Below are 20,361 nucleotides of genomic sequence, written 5' to 3'. Positions count from 1 at the left end.
AAATACAACAGCTCGTGGAAGCTAATTAATGCGACCCTTGCGCCTGGTGCTTATTTGCAAGACTAGTAATAGCTGGGTGCAAGCCAGTCAGCTTAAGTCGAATTGCATTTCCTCCAGTCTTGTTCATGTCAAGTTGGTTTCGGTATTTATTTCTCATGTGCAATACTTCACTAAAACCTTGTTCAACAATGTATGTCGAAGGAAAAGCCAATAAATACAACTTCACTTTTGCCCATAGTTCCGGAAATCGATCATTGCACTTGATCCAGAAATCTGCCCATCCATGTGCGAAAAAAATTGCTCGAGCTTCTTCGTCACTTTGCAAGTCGATAAGTAGTTCCTGCATGGCAGAATCACATTCGTTGACTGAGATGTTTGCAGTAAATGGTTCTACCAGCCATGGAAAAACTTCAAGATCAAGCAGATCTTTAAATCGAGCGTACATGTCTTTTTCATGCACGGACATTTTGCCGAAAGGACATTTTGCCGAAAGACATTTTGCCGAAAGACATTTTGCCGAAAGAACATTTTGCCGAAAGACATTTTGCCGATGGACATTTTGCCGAAAGGACTAAGGTTGTGAACGATAGACTAAAACATACTGTGGAGAATATCGATACATATAACACGAAAAGGAGTTTCGGCAAAATGTCCATTCAGCAAAATGTCGTTCGGCAAAATGTCTTTCGGTAAAATGTCCTTTCGGCAAAATGTCCTTTCGGCAAAATGTCCGGGTACCGTCTTTTTGAACAGCTTTCAGGTGTTCAATGTAAATGAGCAAATGATTGTCTGTGACATCAACCAATACTTTTGACAGTCGAGGAAAGTGATGGAATTTTCTTCTGTTCAGGGTTTGTTGGTAAAGCTCCAGCTTGCTCATTAGGCCACGTATTATTGTTTTGCATTGAACCAACGTCGCATTTCTACCTTGGAGTTTGTTGATTGCGCTGTTAATTTTCTCATAAAAATCTGCTAAATAACTGACATCTTGGTGGCAGGTAATTACATCTTTAGCAAGATCAGATTCTTCACCAAGAAACTCCACTACACTTTTGTAAAGTTCGCAGTGCCTTGAAAGAGATTCGCCTTTCGACAACCAACGAACTTCCGTATGAAGCAGAAGACGCTCGAATTCTTCATCGTTCTCTTAGCACAGCTGTCGAAACAATCGGTTATTTTTGGCATTAGCTTTTATTTTGTTAATTGCGTTAACAGCAACACCCAAAGATTCTTGCAGACGTGGACTAAGGCGTTTGGCAGCCAAATGCTGACGGTGTATCACACAATGCACAGTAAACAAATGGGGAAGTTTTTGCCGAAGTAAAGATGAAAACCCCCGATACCTGCCTACCATCGCTGGGGCACCATCAGTAGCGCATGCTACTATATTTGTAAGAGGGATAGATTTGTCTTGCAGGTAAGCTAACAAAGTTTGAAATATTGTTTGGCCTTTAGTGTCTGTTTCCAAACACTTGCAAAATAAAAGCTCCTCCATAATTTTGCCTTCGAATATATAACGGACATAAGCCATTAGTAATGCATTACTGTCTGATGTTGTGGTTTCATCCAGTTGTAAGCTGAAAGAAGTTTTTTGTAGCACTTCACAAAGTTGTTCTTCAATGTTTGCACCCATTTCATCAATTCTTCGCTTTACGGTAGTATCACTCAGTGGAACTGCTTGGAGTACAGGTGCAGGATCTTTCTCCATCACAGTTGAAATAATTTCTTTAACAGCAGGTGCTACCAAACTTTCTCCAACAGTAAAGGGCAAGTCTTTTTTCGCAATTAACATAGAAATCTTGTAAGAAGCTATCAGTCCTTTCACGTTTTGGTCACCTTTTTTAGCAAAAATATTGCATATGCTACTTTGAGCATGACTCTCTTTTAAAGCTTGAAAAAACTCTGTTGGCTTGTTTGCTTTGTCAGGATGAATCCTGTTTAAGTGGTCCTTCAACCTTGACGGCTTCATAGCCTCATTACTAAGAGTTTTCTTACACAAAAGACACATGGGAAGTTGCATATTTGATGGACATGGTACAAAACCAAAGTTGATGTACTCCACAAGATAAAAACGGCACTTAATTTTTGCTTTTTTAGAATTAGAAGCCATAACCTTCCGCAATAAAATTACTAAATTTAAAATAAACTAGAAAACAAAAAACTAACAATTTAAGAAATCGCCGTTACTTTCTTGTACTGCTATTATATATAATAGGGAGGGCCGTCAATGCACTTTTTTTGTCAAATCTAAAGTAGCCTACTTACTTGCATACCATGCCTTCACCTTTTATATAGGCTACCAAGTAGCCTACTTACTTGCATACCATGCCTTCACCTTTTATATAGGCTACCAAGTAGCCTACTTAATACCGTAATCAACCATGTTTGAACTTTGATGGGTGTGCGGCGCACACACCCTGAAAATGGGTGTGCGGCGCACACACCCTGCACAAATCAGTCAGTTTTTTGAAGTGCAGTACCCTACGACAAATAAACGTCCGACTTGCAAGCTCCCGATTGTCGAACGAAATTACCACGTGCTTGATCAGAGCACACTCAAAATCGCGCAGGCACACACGCATTTGCATTGCAACAAACGACTCAAACCTGAGTCAAACAAACCAAAAAGTAGTTTAAGGATCCAGAACGATCTTGATCGATAGTTGCGCTCGGCCTTACCAATCGCCCCCCCAATTTCAAAAAATTTTACAAATCGCCCCCGCAATGGCCAAAATCGCCCCCGGGGGGCGATATTGCCCCCGTTGAAGAACACTGGAACGCATATACCTACCAAACAAGCTACTTAGTAGGATCTACAGTAAGCTAGTAAGCTACTTAGTAGGATTACCTAGTTAAGATCTCAGCACAGGCTGACCTAGTGACCTACCGCAAGTGTTTATAATATTCAGAGACTGGATTGTGTGTTGCAAAATAATGTGTCAAGATGATGTCACAATGCAAATTAACATCAAACAGTAAGCGCTATTACTGGACTACAAAAAATAATGAACATGTTGCTTCTAATGCTTCGTGAAACTCAGCGCGAGAACTCTCATTGCCTCCCTTCCACAAATCAATAATTGTATTTTAAAGTAAAATTAAAAGTCATATTTTTTTTCCGAACGGCAAAACTTTTGCTTCCGTCGTCCACTTTGGCCGTCGCCCACTTGGTCTGTCGCCCACTTGGTCCGTCGCCCACTTGTCTCGCCCAAGTGGGTATCGCCCACTTTGTCTCGCCCAGTTGTCGTGTACCGAAACTGGTATTGGTAAACGGTCCACATGCTGCTTGCCTACCATATCTTCGAGGAGCTTGCCATCCCAATGCACTGTTAATGGTTCCTTAGGATTTTAGAATGGAACTGATCTTTTATTTCATTCATAATGTCTAGTCGATATTTTTGTCGATGGCGTCTTTTGGTAGAAGAACTTGGCCTGAATTGAGCAGGGTCTCCACCCACCCCCACCACTGTTTCTGCTGATATATACACGGATCTCCTGTCAGCGACCCCTGTGCGATCTAATGCAACTGCAAGACCAGGTGATGACTTTTTCAGGCCCTCTTTCTTCTGGTTTATGAAATTACTGTCATGTACTTGTAATATTTACCCAGTTTTTGACATATTCTACACTACAGTAGCATCTTGACCAAGAATTTCTGTGGTTCCGGTCAAGATGATGGTAGTGTATCGCATATAGGAAAACTATAAAAATTTTGCATGGGCTGTGCCACCTCTAAATAATGATGTGTGATTTCAAAAATATTTTGGAATACATGTTTTTGCATGATGCATCACATATCTAAGGGGTGAGAATGATAAAAAAAATTTTTTTTTTAAATTAAATTTCACTAAATTTCAATTCAATTTATTTTTCTTTGTTGGAATGCAAAAGAAACAATATTGTGGAATAAAATGCAAAATTCTCTAAATAAACCGAAGGCGTCGTTGGATTTTCAAAAAATCTCCGAAAAGGGCTTTCTCCGAATTGGGATTTCTCAGAATCGGATTCTCCAACGGGCCATTCCGTAAATACCAGTACTTGTCAGAATGGAGTAGTACCAGATCATCAGCATAGATGTAGCTCAGTCACTGATGTAGATGTTATATATTAGGGGTAATAAGCATGATCCTTGCGGAACACCGTTTCTTAAGCGCACAGGGCAGGGCTGCACAGTGCACAGCCCCACTTGCTTAACAGCAAAAAGGTCCGATTTGCCAGAATGTTTGTGAAAAATCGCACTACCGATAGAAGTTGCAAGATTACTCTGTTGCTGTTTTTTTTTTAAATAGATCAATGATGGCCTGAGTTTGAGTTAAACAAGCCATGGGTCTGCTGTGATAAGCGATAGTCGAATTAGTAAGGGGTCATTTCATTATAATTCATCCAGAAAATTGAAATTTTGGAACCATAGAATTTAGAATTGTCCCATTTTTTCACAGTTTAAAATGCTTGAAATTCTGAGTTATTTGGCACAAATTTTGTCAAAATTGGTCGAGCAGTTTTTGTTTTATCGCTATTTTAAAGTTTGACCACCGGGTGGCGATTTTTTTAGTGAGCCGCATAAAAATGCTCATACCTTGGGACTTAGTTGCCCAATCTTCATAAAATTGATATTTATCCCCCCATTTTCAGGGGTGGGCTTTCCAAAAATAAAGGTTAAAATGAGCTAGGAGTTATACTTTTTGTGATATAAACATTTGTAGTGCTTCGATTGCATGGCCGATTTCGCCATGCAGCCACGTGTTTTTTTCAAAATTTTTATGATCATTATTATTAGCATAGATAATATATTTCAAAAATATCTTTTAAATCACTTACAATTAACAACCTCATAATAAAAATTGTGCACAAAAATGCAGAATTTTTAAAATAGTCAAAAACATTGGATTTTAATTTTTTTCATCAGCCCATACTGGGCGGTCCGCCCCTCCCCCCCCCTTTACTACGCCACTGTATGTCAATCAAAGCATAGTAGTATAATACATTATTACACAAAGTGAAAGAGTCAAGACATAAAGATGAAGGAGTTTAATACATCGACAGGATGTAATGAGCTTGTCCGATGTGGGAAATAATTATATCATTTTCCAAACATGTAGGACAGTGTGCATAGTACAATTGCGTTACTTTGATTTGTCAGAAGTTACATTAAAGAACAGCAACAGTCTTAATAGTAAAGTGAGTTATATGCAACAATCTGAGCAAGTATGTACACTAGGGTGGGCCGTCAATGCACTTTTTTTGTCAAATCACTTAGCAACTCGGCTCAGATAGGAGGCTTAGGTCACAAACAATTAATCTAAAAATTTTTTTTAGATCGGGCGCCGGGAAGACGCCGCACAAAAAATCAATATCACCTAAATACAATAAAAAACGTTTTTTTTTTCCAAAAAAAAATAAAAAGTGCGGTAATTAAAAAAGTAAAAAATACACAAAACGACGTAAACACAGTCAAAAACAATCACAGAGCGTAATCTTTCTTTGACTCAAAACGTGAACGCTGTGAGCGAGCAGCAGTTCGCGTCAGAATGAGTTCATGTCTGCGGTCATGGCCGATGACTTCATCGCTCACTTCGGTGACGAGTTTGATTGCGCGCTCAACTGCTTGTGTGCAGCACGGAAAACTGTCAATCGATGTAGGAAAATCGGTCTCGACGAAAAGCTCTGTGAGCTGTTGGATGCTGAAATCGCGTAAAATTGGTGGCTCAGTGAGCTTCTGCTTGCTCCACCGGAGCAACGAGTTTGTTGTCAAGTCTGTGTACTCAAAGTTTATTTTGGGAATTTCGAAACGACGTATCCCACCCGTGTAATCGTCCCTTGCTTTCTAGATCCGATGAACTGCGAGCTTACGCATTGGCTTAGACTCGTCATGCAGAAGAGCCAACACTACATTCTCCGGATGCGCAGCGAAGGCGTTTGTCTGTAGGCAACTGTCGACGACTTTTTTTAATTGGCCTGTCAGATAGCGAGTCAGCTTAACCAACCGAAGGAAAGACCGAGCAGCGAAGTGAATCTTATTGTTTCGCTTGATAGTAAACCACATGGGAGCGTAAACTTTAACGATGTACTTCGTCATTTCTATCAGCGCCTCTGTTGGTTCTGGCTCCGAGATATAAAGTCGGCATATCCTTGAAGCGAGAGTAAGCCATCGTGCATGACCCTGTTTTCCTGGATCACGGAATCGAATGCTTTCTGGAGGCAGACTTCCCTCGATGACCAACACGATATCGAGCAGATACTTTTGATCGCCGCTAATATCCATCACCTCATCGACTTCTGTCAGGTTGGATTTTATCTTCTCGAACTCGACGACTGCAAATTCTCCCATTTTGTACTTATCATTAGCGACGACACGGCCGATAAATCCTTTGAAGGTTTGCGGTCCTGATGATTTCCCGTCCAACTCGCCGAAGAGATGCCGAAGCGGGAGTTCGTTGAGGTGAAACTGGCAAATCGACCATTGTACCGCACTCCCGATATGTTGCTCAATGCTGGTGATGGCTCCTGTGTGCTTACCTGTATTGACGGCAGTTCCGTCGCAGCCAACGACCTGAATGCCTTTCACGTCAATTCCCTTGACTTCAAGAGCAGCCAACATCGTTTTGGCAATGTTGTTTCCAGTTGAACGCCCTTGAATGGAAACGTGGTCGATATATTCACCTCCTGGGTATTTCAGCATCACGTAGTGGTCTTCGATTGATTTTTGACGATAGCCAGTTATGCCATTCAATGTAAGGGCTTTATCTTTTCTGCCGTCAAAGTAAAGGCCTTCAACTATTGTGCCGAGCGAAATTGAAGCAAAGTGACTCATCTCTAAACGAAGCCGTTTTCGTGCACGAACGAGCTTGTTTTTATCCACTACCATCATCCGATTGAAATCATCTTTTGTGTCCAGTAATGTTGCGGTGGCGAGGGCAGCTGCTGCTCTACTCGAAATTCCATACCTTTCCGCCTCACGCGCAACTGTACGAAGATCGAAAGTACATCGCTCCTGCTCTTCTTCGATTTCTTCTCTGCCGATCGAGCACTCTGAAGGGAAGCGCCTTCTAGGAGTTTCTTCTGTATTGTCGTCATCCGAGTCTTGAGTACATTCTTCGCGTTCTTCCCGCTCTTTTTCTCGCGTCTCTCTCAAAAGCAATTGCTCCTTCCGCTCGTCCCTCTTCTTCTCAGATTTTTCCGCCTTCCAATCGACGTTTCCAATGAAACCAATGCGTGCTCCGCGTTGGTCTTTAACAAAATCAACCTCGCGTGAATGCAGCGATTTGTCGTCAACGACGTCGAAAAGAGTGTTGAGGCAAAGACTGGCCTTCATTGAAGCTTTCCATTCAGCCGTCTTTCTCGCCGTGGGGATTTTATTCTTCATCTTAACCATGGCCCATTGCTTCAGAATCTTCTTGATCACTCCCTCACGCGTAATGATCGCCACTGTGGCGAAATTGTAGATGCTTGTTATCTTAGTCGCCACTGCATCCGCCATTTCGCGCAGCCCCATTTCCTTCTTGCAATCTCCGGTGTCCTTCTTCTTCATGATTTTGTATTGTTCTTTCACTTGGGCGCAATATCGGAGAACGTCACCACTGGTGGGAAGAACCAGTTCATTCATTTCTTTGGCAAAGCCGAACACCGGATCAGCAGATCGAGTATATGCGGCCATGTTATAACTATTGCAGACCAATTAACTGCAATTAATTGGTAAACTGCCACCGGTAGCCTACTGATTACTTGTATTCAATCAATCAATGTAAAATTTGACGTAGGCTACCGCCACCACTACGAATTACTGACATACTGAATACCTGTAATAAATTGCGAATTTTGTTTTAAATTTCCCTCCACTATTGTGAATAAACTTTTCACTGAAACAGAACCCAATTATACTTGCTTCAGTCAGTAGGCCAATACCCTACCTGTTTGCCTTCTCTGAGCACTAATATATACCTGATACCTGAGTACTGTGAGTAGTCCATATTACCTTGCCTTCACTTTTATATCTACCTTACCTGCAATGCTCATACCATGCCTTCACCTTTTATATAGGCTACCAAGTAGCCTACTTACTTGCATACCCTGCCATCACCTTTTATGTAGGCTACCAAGTACTTAGGCTACCGTACTTGTATACGCCTTCATCATCTTAGGCTATCGTACTTGTATACGCCTTCATCATCACCAAGTAGCCTACTTACTTGCATACCAAACCTTCACCTTTTATATAGGCTACCAAGAAGCCTACTTACTTGTATACCCTGCCATCACCTTTTATATAGACTACCAAGTACTTAGGCTACTTGTATACCCTGCCTTCACCATTTATATAGGCTACCAAGTAGCCTACTTGCATGTTTAACTGTATGATGATTGATGAATCAACCATGTTTGATGGGTGTGCGGCACACAAACTCTGAATATACGCCACTGCAATATCTAGGGTTGCCATCGACATGAACCCCAAAATAAGGACAACAGAAAAATTAAATTTTCATACAAAGTAAAACAAACGTTTTTGAACAAACCTCAGCATTTATACGAGCCATTATATATCCAGGCCTCGAAATTTGTACTTTTTTCCGGCGGTCAAGCATGTCCTACCAGACTGGCCCTTTCAGCGGACATTTAATATCTCAACCGGACATATTTTTTGCATGTAGATTTTACACAAAATCACACCACAGTAGTCGTGTTTGTAGAAGAAGATTTTCTACAACAGAATAACTCTGCAGTGGTTGGTGGCTTAATTAACCGACCCTGAAGTATACTGGAGCAGATTGCTTGCAAATAAATCAGTGCGTTAATGACAGTCGTGTAATGACGCAATAAACACAATTGAAATCAGCGTAAATAAGGTCGCCACATTCGCCTAAGCACGTGCGGAACCCGGCTGAGAGTTGCTTCTCTGTGACGTATCGTTTTAACAAACGATCAATGTAACGCAATAATCCGCATTGTTAAAATTAGAATACAATATATCCTGCCGAAAAGTTCAGACAACTTTATTTCAAGGCAACATTGCAAGGCATTGAAATGATGTAAAAATGGCTACTTTTGACATCAGCTCGATAACCAGGCCACTTTAATGTGATCTTTAAAGCAATTGCCTGTACTATTATTTAAGGATGTGCCGATTAATCGGAATCTGCAGGTATCGGCAATTTTTGGAGAATCGGCATCGGAAAAAATTGCCGATTCTTTCCGATTCTTTATCAAAGTTTCCTAATCAAAAGTAGCGCAAGCGCGTGGAAATACCGATCAAAGAACGGCTTCTTTGAACAACCGCATCAGCGTCAACTAGCATTCGGAGAGCGGTAGTCTAAAACTCTAAATTATGACGATTTTCCGCCATTTTGTAAACTCTTGTTTAGTAGGCACGAGATCAAAATACTTTCTTTCTTTGAAATGACGAAAAACGTTCAAAGAGAAAGTCAGACCAGATAAAATATAAAAGTTGAATGATTACACAACGGTTAGAAGTTAAAGGAGAAATGGATTATTACGTAATAGTTATTAGCTTGCAGTATGCGAGGCGCTAAAAGCAAGTTAAGAGAAAAAGCGAGGGGGTATAAACTGCAAAGAAAATGAGAACAACTGTCTGAAAGATTCAAAACGCTTTTAGAAAAAAAACAAAGGGCGTCAATGGAAAACAACGTGTGAAGTTGCAAGTTATATCTTTTCAGACGCTGAATTGCAGTGAATTAATCTTGTCACTTAGTAAACACGTGAAAAAAGATTACCTCGTTTGCGCAATAATCACTTGATTGTTTGTTCAACCCATGAAACAGACTATGTTACCGCCGAATGCTGTCCCAGCTCTAGTCGGCATTCGGCAAAATTAGGGAGTTTTCTTTGATCTGTAGAATAAACCTTAATGCAGACATTTTTAGCGCAGCAAGAAGAGAAATGATTTGGTGGAAACCAAATAATACTATGTTTCCTGAGCTGAGCAAAATTGCAAATAAATTGCTTTCGTCACCACCATCGTCGATCGAAAGCGAACGAATTTTTAGCACAAGTGGCAATATTTTTACGCCTCAACGGAACAGACTTACTCCAGCAACTGGAGAAAAGTTGATGATATTGCATTTTAATTTACGTGCCTTTAATTTTGAATAATAAAAAGCGGAAATGTTCTTTGTAATTATTGTTTAATCGTTGTAAAATTTGTAGTCACTGAAAGTTGCTTAATGTTAATTTACTAAGCAGAGAGAAGTAACTTCCAAGTATTGGCCTATTACGCTTAATGCGTTCAACAAACGATCGTGTGATTGCGCAAACGTAATCAAACCAGCTACCCGGTAATCTTCACGTGTTTGCTAAGCAACAAGATTGGCTGCAACTCTGCGTTCGAAAACAATACTAATTTCTTCACAAGATGTTTTTCTTTTTTCGCCTATAGATGCACTTTGAATGCAAGGCTGGTGTGTTACTTTTTTAAAGGTTTTTGTATATTCAATACCGCTGCGTTCATTTTCTTTTACACTCTAGTCTTTTTATCTTCTTGTTTCAGGCACCTTCTTGAATTCTGCGAGAAAAATACTGCAAACCGCACAAGATAATATTTTGCACACTGCATTAAGCTACGTTTATTTTGTACTCTGTGAGCAATGGCGATTTTTCTCTTTTCACTGATTTCCGCAACAAATAAAACGCATGTCTATCACCACTTTGTAGCGCGCAAGAAGCGAAGAACTACCGTAAAAAATCACGCTGTCTAGAGCAGGCGACAAAGTGAACGCTTTTAGACATTTCAAAGGCAGCAACTTGTAACAAAATCGCAACCACTTGTAGAGCGCCAACTAAAAGCAGCTTTAATCATTTAACCAAAGAATCGGAATCGGCAAATATTTAAGAATCGGCATCGGCAAAAATTCTGTAATCGGCACATCCCTACTATTATTGCTTCAGCTCCGTATTTGTTCGCGTTAAACAAACAATTGTTACAATTCAAATTTAAAATATATTTTTACTGCATTAGCTCTATTTTTGTCAAGAATTTTGCGGCGGTCATTTATGACCGACCAATGAGCCGGCTTCGGCAGACATTCGAGGTCATTCCGGAGGTCATGTCCGCCATGACCGCCGGATATTTCGAGGCCTGATATCACATGCCATATTGTTTGCCAGAAACAATGTGTTCCAGCAACTCATTGTTCGTAAAAAAATACTTTGTGCATCTCAAGACAACTCAGGTCTAGGTTTACTTTTACTGTAGTAGGGATTTGGCTGTCATTCCACTAAGTTTATTCACTAATTGTTGAAAATAAGACAAAATAAGGACTCAAGTCAAAAAGAAGGACATTTCCTAGCAATAAGGACAGTAATATTTTCTAAGATAGAGTTCTTCAAAATAAGGACAAATCTTAGAAATAAGGACGTTATGGCAACCCTGTCAATATCCCTGGAATGGGGTGATTTACCGATTAGGTCCCAGTTGTGCGCCGTCTTCCTGGCGTTCAATTAAAAAATGGTTTTCGATTTCGCCATTTACTCGACAAACTTCCTAAGAAACTCGAGTTGCTAAGCGATCTGTTTCCGACGGCCCACCCTAATGTACACTGTACAACACCCCACCGGTACATAACATTGCAAAATAAAATCACACTATTCTGACGATATAACTACAAGTCTATATATACACTTCTGCTATCATTTCTGAATTGGAATATGTAGGCTTTGTCTGCATTGATCATTGTAAAATTACATACATACATCATTGTAAGATTATTAGTGCCAAGAAGTGTACGAAACATTAAAGATAGTTTTAAGTGACTTTCTGCAATAAAATACAATTAAAAAGGATTCAATAAACCTATAGTTTTGCATGCATAACTAGTGCATCCCATTTTGCATTTAACATTATGTGACACTGGACAAAATATGCTCACTGCAGAGCCATTACAACATGTGAGGGGCAACAATCGGAATGAATAAAAACGCAAGAACAAGGGCCGCCATGCATGTAAATAAACCGACAACCACGGTTTCTACCATGTAGCTAAACATGTGAGAGGCAACATAAATTACTATACAATTGAACACGGGTTGTCATGCATGCGAATAAACTTTAAACCACGGCTTCTAGCATGTATTGTACAGTAACTAAGCTCTGTGAAAGGAAGCAAAAATATAAATACAACATAAATGAACAATGGTTGTTGTACACTTGGACACATAGAACAACATGCCATTATTGTAACATTAGTCAAGACCTAGACAGCAATTTCAGGCAATCAAACCCAACCTAATAGAAGCCAATCAATGCTCTTCTTGAATGCAAATGAAGCGACGATTCACAGTTTCCATGTTTGGAGCCGAAAATGTGTATATTCTGCCTGTTATAGTGGAAACTGTCCAAAATCATCTGGATTGAAGAAATTCAGGACCAGGCACAGTGCTTCCACGCTGGAATCTTTGTTGAGTATTTCTCACTGGCACCAGTTCCTCAGCATTTATATAGAAGAAAGTTACACTTGTTACAGCTTCAGAGCAGTATTGATAGGCAGCTGCAGCAGTCAAAATTTGGTTGGCAGTTGGTCTGCCTAGACTTTCGTTACCCAGCTTCCTTTTTACCACTCCATCAATCCCGTCACATGGAGATTTACCATAATTTGTGGCAAAAAATGACCACTTTTGAACAAAGATTCCAGCGTGGAAGCACTGTGCCTGGTACTCGTGGATACCATTACTTTAGTTCAAGTTGTATTGGTTCTTTCAGTTTTAAGCGCGTATCAGATGATTCACAATTCGCTAGCAGCCTAGCACACATTGTTTCTTCGATGCAGTCCCAATGATAAACATCCAAGATGTAAGTGTCATGTCTTATGTAGCATGTGTTTATGACGGACAGTGGTGGGTTGGGCTTGTTGAATTATTGTGGACAAAGAAAAGAATGATGTTCTGGTCAATTTTATGCATCCTTGTGGCCCCTCTCCATCTTTCGATTAGCCTGGCCGTGAAGATAAGTGTTACATGCACATTTCTTCAATCATGATGATTAGGGTGGTCCTTAAAAATCATTTTTTTGAAATTTACTGCTCCTAACCCTTAAAAAGTTTCGTCCTTACAAAAAATGAGGTCTTGCAAAAATTTTTTTAAATTTGAAGATAATTTAGAGGGTGCACAATACCCCTCAAGTTCCGCATCCCCCTAAAAATGCAAAATTTGGATATCTCGAAAACTGCTTGAGCTGGAGATGTGGTTTTGGTGTCTAAAGATGCAGAAGACAAGATTTTCTATAAGCTTTCTGAACATTGAATATGCCTATCTTGAGTAGAAAAGCAGTTATTTTGAAAAAACTACTTTTTAGGGGTTTTGCGTGTAAGATTCTTAGTTAAACAATAGTGTAGACCAAAAACACAATTCTACAATTTACCTTTCTAACCTGTTAAATTGTGATGTTACAAGTAAACAAATATAACATTTCAAACATGTGTTGTAGGGTAGTAGGGTGGTCCTTACACAAATAACAGGGTCAGGTAAGGTGGTCCTTACGAGAAAATGCATTTAAATTCTGAGATTCGGTAATTTGTTTTTGAAAAAAGCTACAAAAGCACTTCTTGTAATCAAAAATAGGAAAACAATGCGCAATAAACTATACAAAGCATAAGCTTAGCATTATGACAAATTATTGGACTTTATCAGAATATCAGTCACTGACGGCAAAATTAACTAGCTTTTTGCATTGCCTTGACATAAAAATCATGTAGTTTTTCTGTCCGCATTGTTAATTGTTTGCCAACACATGCTTGTCAGCTAAAGTGGCTTTATTGCAGTTTGGAAATCGTTTCCGAAGGTCTGCAACCACCTGCATCAGATACTGAACCTGTTCTTCATTGTGAGTGAGAATGCGGTTATATTCCTCTATGAGAGCTACACCGTGGTCATCTGTGACAGTTGAAGTGTCTACTATGTTTGATGCCTCACAGTGAACATCACAGATTGCCCAGGTTTCTGGATCCTGTTCCATAAACTCAGTTGATATGTCCAGTTTTTTGAACAGTGACAATGACCCCTTAGTCACCTGGTCAGACAACTCCAGTCGATCAGTCATTGCAGAATTGATTGTCCGTCGTTAAGGGGCATCCTCAGTTTCTTCCCGCTCTTGTATTGCTTTAACCATGAGTCTTTAGGTTTGGGCCGATACAGAACGATCACAAGGCAAGGGCAGCTAGTTCTTCAGACAGATACCACAGGTGGGAGGAAAACGTGGATAATACAGCATTCGACACTGCAGTGTTAATGCTGGAATATGCTTTAAAAGACTTCAAAAGATTTAGATCGCTATTCGGGGCTGCAGCAGGAGATTCTATCTATGCCTTAAGGTAGAATTTTGTAGCAAAAATACACATCTGCAAGAGCCCACTCCTTTCTCTTTCTGTAAGTTTAAACTGGTCATAAAACATGCAAACTTTTAATGAGTACAAAATCTTCGTAAAAGCTGTTTGTACTAGCAGCTCATGAATATGATGGCGGCATGCTAGATACAATAGATCTTTTTGCAACTCTTGTTCAATGAAGACACATGAGCCAAGCTTTTGCCCTATGTCGGAAGCAGTAGTGTCAAATGACAATGCAATCACTTGTTCTATTAGGCCCCATTCATTGAGAGCCTCTACAGCAGCTTTTGCTTGTTTTGATCCCGTTCTGTTCGGCTATTTTGCTACCTGCAACAGCTGAGAAGCCCCAAGTTAAGTTACAATAATCGGCAAGCGGTCGACATGCTGTTTGGTTGTTAAGTCTCTGAGAAGCTTTCCATCCCAGTTGACAACCACAGGAACATTAGCTCGGAACTCAGCTTTAAGTTTTACATGAATTTTATGAAGTTTTACATTAGCTCGGAACTCAGCTAGACTTAGGGACATGAATACAGTACTTACATGTTGTTAAAGGTTATGAACATTGTGTATCTGATGGCCAGGTCGCTGGATTTCTAGTCACTTTAAAGAGTGCTATTTGTTTACTTGTAACATCACAATTTAACAGGTTAGAAAGGTAAATTGTAAAATTGTGGTTTTTGGTCTACACTATTGTTTAACTTTGAATCTTACACGCAAAACCCCTAAAAAGTAGTTTTTTCAAAATAACTGCTTTTCTACTCAAGATAGGCATATTCAATGTTCAGAAAGCATATAGAAAACCTTGTCTTCTGCATCTTTAGACACCAAAAGCACATCTCTAGCTCAAGTGGTTTTCGAGATATCCAAATTTTGCATTTTTAGGGGGATGCGGAACTTGAGGGGTCTTGTGCACCCTCTAAATTATCTTTAAATTTAAAAAAATTTTGCAAGACCTCATTTTTTGTAAGGACGAAACTTTTTAAGAGTTAGGAGCAATAAGTTTCAAAAAAATGATTTTTAAGGACCACCCTAATGATGATTTTGGAAAGTTTCCACTATAACAGGCAGAATATACACATTTTTGGCTCCAAACATGGAAACTGTGAATTGTCGCTTCATTTGCATTCAAGAAGAGCATTGATTGGCTTCTATTAGGTTGGGTTTGATTGCCTGAAATTGCTGTCTAGGTCTTGACTAATGTTACAATAATGGCATGTTGTTCTATGAGTCCAAGTGTGCAACAACCTTTGTTCATTTATGTTGTATTGTATTTATATTTTTGCTTCCTCTCACAGAGCTTAGTTACTGTACAATACATGCTAGAAGCCGTGGTTTAAAGTTTATTCGCATGCATGACAACCCGTGTTCAATTGTATAGTAATTTATGTTGCCTCTCACATGTTTAGCTACATGGTAGAAACCGTGGTTGTCGGTTTATTTACATGCATGGCGGCCCTTGTTCTTGCGTTTTTATTCATTCCGATTGTTGCCCCTCACATGTTGTAATGGCTCTGCAGTGAGCATATTTTGTCCAGTGTCACATAATGTTAAATGCAAAATGGGATGCACTAGTTATGCATGCAAAACTATAGGTTTATTGAATCCTTTTTAATTGTATTTTATTGCAGAAAGTCACTTAAAACTATCTTTAATGTTTCGTACACTTCTTGGCACTAATAATCTTACAATGATGTATGTATGTAATTTTACAATGATCAATGCAGACAAAGCCTATATATTCCAATTCAGAAATGATAGCAGAAGTGTATAGACTTGTAGTTATATCGTCAGAATAGTGTGACTTTATATTGTAATGTACTTTCTTTCTCAGACTGTTATGTATTTCTTAGATTGTTGCATATAACTCACTTTACTATTAAGACTGTCGCTGTTCTTTAATGTAACTTCTGACAAATTAAAGTAACACAATTGTACTGTGCACACTGTCGTACCAGTAGCAGCGAGACATGTTTGGAAAATGATATAATTATTTCCAACATCGGACAAGCTCATTACATCCTTTCGATGTATTAAACTGCTTTATCTTTATGTCTTGACTCCTTCACTTTGTGTAATAGGGTATTATACTACTATGCTTTGCTTGACATACAGTGGCGTAGTAAGGGGGGGGGGGGGGAGAGGCAGACCACCCAGTATGGGCTGATGAATTGTTAGTGATTAAAGTAGAATTATTAAAATAAGAGTCAGTTATCTACGTCAATATTAGCATTGAGAAGAAAGCTTGACTACAGTTCTGCTCATAAAATAGTTGTAATACAAGTAGTGGTAATGAAATCTAAAGTCTTATCCCAAAATTCCAAAAAAAAATAAAATCCAATGTTTTTGACTATTTTAAAAATTCTGCATTTTTGTGCACAATTTTTATTATGAGGTTGTGAATTGTAAGTGATTTAAAAGATATTTTTGGATTATAACATCTATGCTAATAATAATGATCAAAAAAATTTTGAAAAAAATTTGTGGCCGCATGGCGAAATCGGCCATGCTATCAAAGCACTACAAATGTTTATATCACAATAAGTATAACTCCTAGCTCATTTTAACCTTCATTTTTGGAAAGCCCATCCCTGAAAATGGGGGGATAGATACCAATTTTATGAAGATTGGGCAACTAGGTCCCAAGATATGAGCATTTTTATGCGGCTCACTAAAAAAATCGCCACCTGGTGGTCAAACATTAAAATAGCGATAAAACAAAAACCGCTCGACCAATTTTGACAAAATTTGTGCCAAATAACTCAGAATTTCAAGCATTTTAAACTGTGAAAAAATGGGATAATTATAAATTTTATGGTTCCATGGCCTGGATGAATTATAATGAAATGACCCTAAGGTCAACAAAAAGTCTAGACGTTGCATGAAATATTTGCACAAGGCAAGAATAAAGTAGAATTTACGTTAAGTTGTTTGGTGGTGAAATGTAGTTGAGACAGGTTATGACAGGATGACCCAAAAGCAGTGCACTGTAATTGTTAAAGCTAACACAATCCTTGGAATTAGCTTGTAGCTTCAATAAAAAATTGATGCCTAAGGCCTACCATACATACCTTTAAGGTGCTGCTTGTTATTTTTTTGCTGTTCTAGCAAATGCTTATCATCACTTTCAAAAGATGTACTTGCTGACTTCCGTTTTGTTTGAGAAGTGTCATAATGTGAAGCCTCTGTAAAGCATGTATAAACAAATAGAAAACAACTATATATAGTCAATTGGGGTAATGCGCAGCCATTTTTAACAAACTTTGCTCTCATTTGGTCAAATTACACCGTAGACAAGCCAGTTTTAACTTTTTAAGTGCCTTGCTACTTGTAGATCAATTGTACTAAGAAGTAGGTCTAAGTGCGCCTTTTGTTTGTTCTCGAGCGAATTTTCGGCATCGCTTGCGCAATAATCGCTTAATCACGAATGCGCAGTGCTCATTGAGCTAAAGCGCACCGCGCAATTGAATGCGAAGTTAGGCTGCAACAGATTTGTGCCCTGGCAGTGTACCACCAGGCAAAATCGGGAAAGGGAAATTTATCAATGTTGAGTACACTACAGCTGGGTTTTTTTTTTTTTGCTGAGACTTTTCGGTCATTTGTCCGAAAAGACTTGAAAAAATTCGGTCATTTTTTAGTTATTTTGGTCATTTTTTCTGATGAAAATACAGTCAATCCCGCTTAATCGGCCCACGTTTAATAGGACCACCCGCTTATTCGGACCATTTTGCACTGGTCCCGAATCCAAATCCATTTTTCTGTACAATTTTCCCCGCTTAAACAGACCACCCTCTGCCCTAAAATAGGCCTTTATGGTTAACGTTTTTTACTTTTTGTACATTTTTCTGCGAGGTGACGCGTCAAGAGTTGTTTATGGGCAACGTGCTACGTTCTCGCTAAGCCATTTTAAAGTGAAGTAGGCTACTGATAAACAAACGCTTGTTGTCACGTCATAAGGTCAATTGTCATCTACTCAGAATTGCAGTAATTGGGATGCAGCACTGAATACTGTACTGTACAGAAAAATGAATGAATGCTTTTAGTGCTTGAATAAAAATGGCAGCAATAACTCGCGTAGATCGAACACTTAAAGAAAAAATTGAGAATCTTAACAAAATCAAAAACCAGCCTTCGGGAACGTCAGAGAGGAAGATAGCCGAGATTGTTGGCCTACCAAAGTCAAGGAGCCGAGCAAAGACAAGAACAAGGAGCCGAGCAAAACCTCTACAAGCATTTGGATGTTTGTGTACGGACAGTCCGAAAAATTGCTGATAAAGCCAAAAGACAGACGACTCTTGATGCATTTTTCCAGTGACTACTGTACAGTACTGTGTTTTGTTTTGATTGTTGATGGTGTTTTGGTTGTGTTTACAGCCGCAATTGTAAAATGCTTAAACTATTTTCAAAAAAGATGAAAAAAATAACGAAATTTGTTCTCCCCGTTTAATGGGACCACCCGCTTAATCGGACCAATTTGGCTTGGTCCCGATGTGGTCCGATTAAGCGGGGTTGACTGTATTTCCTTTCAAGTAGCTGATACAAACCAAAATTTGCACTTCCTGACTAGCTACAACATTAAGTTTCGCTGAAAAACGTTGTTTTTTTCGGACATTTTGACCGAATTGACTATATATTTTTTCGAACATTTTGACCGAACTGACTTTATTTTTTTCGGACAGTTTGCTAAAAAATCGGTCAATGATCGAAAAAACAAACCAGCACTACAGTTCAAGCTTTACATGACAAGCACAGACGTCATTTATAGTACGAAAAGAGAAGAGAAATAATTCCTCATACACAAAAAGGTACAAGCTGCCTTTGCCGGCGCAAACTTCTAACTACGTTGATTCAACGTAAGATTTTGCTGACGCACAAATAAACGACTAAACGAAGCGGCGTTTACAAATTATAACACAATGGGCATTACCAGGGCTGCGATTTTTGCCTTTTTCGGTGACGAGGTCACTCGACACGCGCCATCACTATTCGACAAACGCCGTGCCTTACGAAAAAAAAAAACGAAAAAAAAAAGGAAAATAAAAAGGAAAAAAAAAACTGAGATAGAACTAAACGTCGTCAGGTCGAGGAACAATCGGGGGGGGGCATCACGTGATGCAATCATAAGAGTGCTGACTTACGTAAACTTACTTGCGCCAGGTACTTCAAAGCAAGGTCTAAATGTGACGCTTCACACGAGAAACTCCCAAGGCGTCAGCGCCGCCATTTTGAACACTGCGGGAGAATGCTTTGATCGAAGTTCCAACGCCTGGCATCAAACATTTCGCCACACAGGTTTTGTGCTATTCGACACAACGGGTTTCTTTTATAGATAAAATAACCGAAGTAGGCTACTTTAATTGTCAACGTGTTTGCAAGTTTGTATTTATGTCTGACTTATGCACTTGTTTCAAGCTTGCAGAAATGTTTTGCAATGTGTATAAGAAATAGCAGACAGATAAACACGGTTGCAACTTGACTTCCATCCACTAAAAGGTTTTCTGTGATTACGTAATGGGCGATTTTGCATTTGCATTCACAAAAGCACACAACCCAGCTGGCAAAACCCGTCGTTTTTACATTGATTCAACGTCTGCAGACGTTGAATCGAAAAAACGAGAAGCGAAAAATATACTAGAGTAGTCTATCACGAGTCACGACCGCACTGTTTGATTTGTAGTGATGTACTGTACCAAAAGTAGCGATACGCACGCTGTTACGTTAAATAACTCAGGGGGAAAAGTAAGTTAATTTTGGGTTGATTCAACATTCGAGTCCGCACAAATCTATTTAATTTTCCTGGCGGGTTACATTGCGTACCCAGACAGCAAAAATCATCATTTTTACATTGATTCAACGTCTACAGACGTGAAGTCAATGCAAAAATAACGAATTTTGCTGCCTGCGTAACAATGCCCAAGAAGAAATTTACGTTTGTTTTACATTAATTCGACATCTAGCGACTTTGAATTATCATAAAATAACGTTAATTGTTCAACCAAGTACCGGTGACAAATTAATATCTCACTGCGAGATG

General features: G+C 39.3%; 1 protein-coding gene across 2 annotated transcripts in view; it reads right to left on the bottom strand.

Moving 5' to 3' along the window:
* Nucleotides 1–20,361, bottom strand: part of LOC145774373 (guanine nucleotide-binding protein-like 1) — a 114,527-nt gene that overhangs the window by 86,686 nt on the left and 7,480 nt on the right. For both annotated transcript variants that reach the window (XM_082585606.1, XM_082585607.1), the window contains exon 2: nt 17,399–17,512. In XM_082585606.1, coding sequence (XP_082441732.1) covers nt 17,399–17,512 — 114 coding nt within the window. The remainder of the gene's footprint in view (nt 1–17,398; nt 17,513–20,361) is intronic.

The sequence above is a fragment of the Aplidium turbinatum genome, chromosome 7 (genome assembly GCF_918807975.1).
Source record: "Aplidium turbinatum chromosome 7, kaAplTurb1.1, whole genome shotgun sequence".
NCBI classification, from domain to species: Eukaryota; Metazoa; Chordata; class Ascidiacea; order Aplousobranchia; family Polyclinidae; genus Aplidium; species Aplidium turbinatum.
This window is presented reverse-complemented; position numbering and strand designations above follow the sequence as displayed.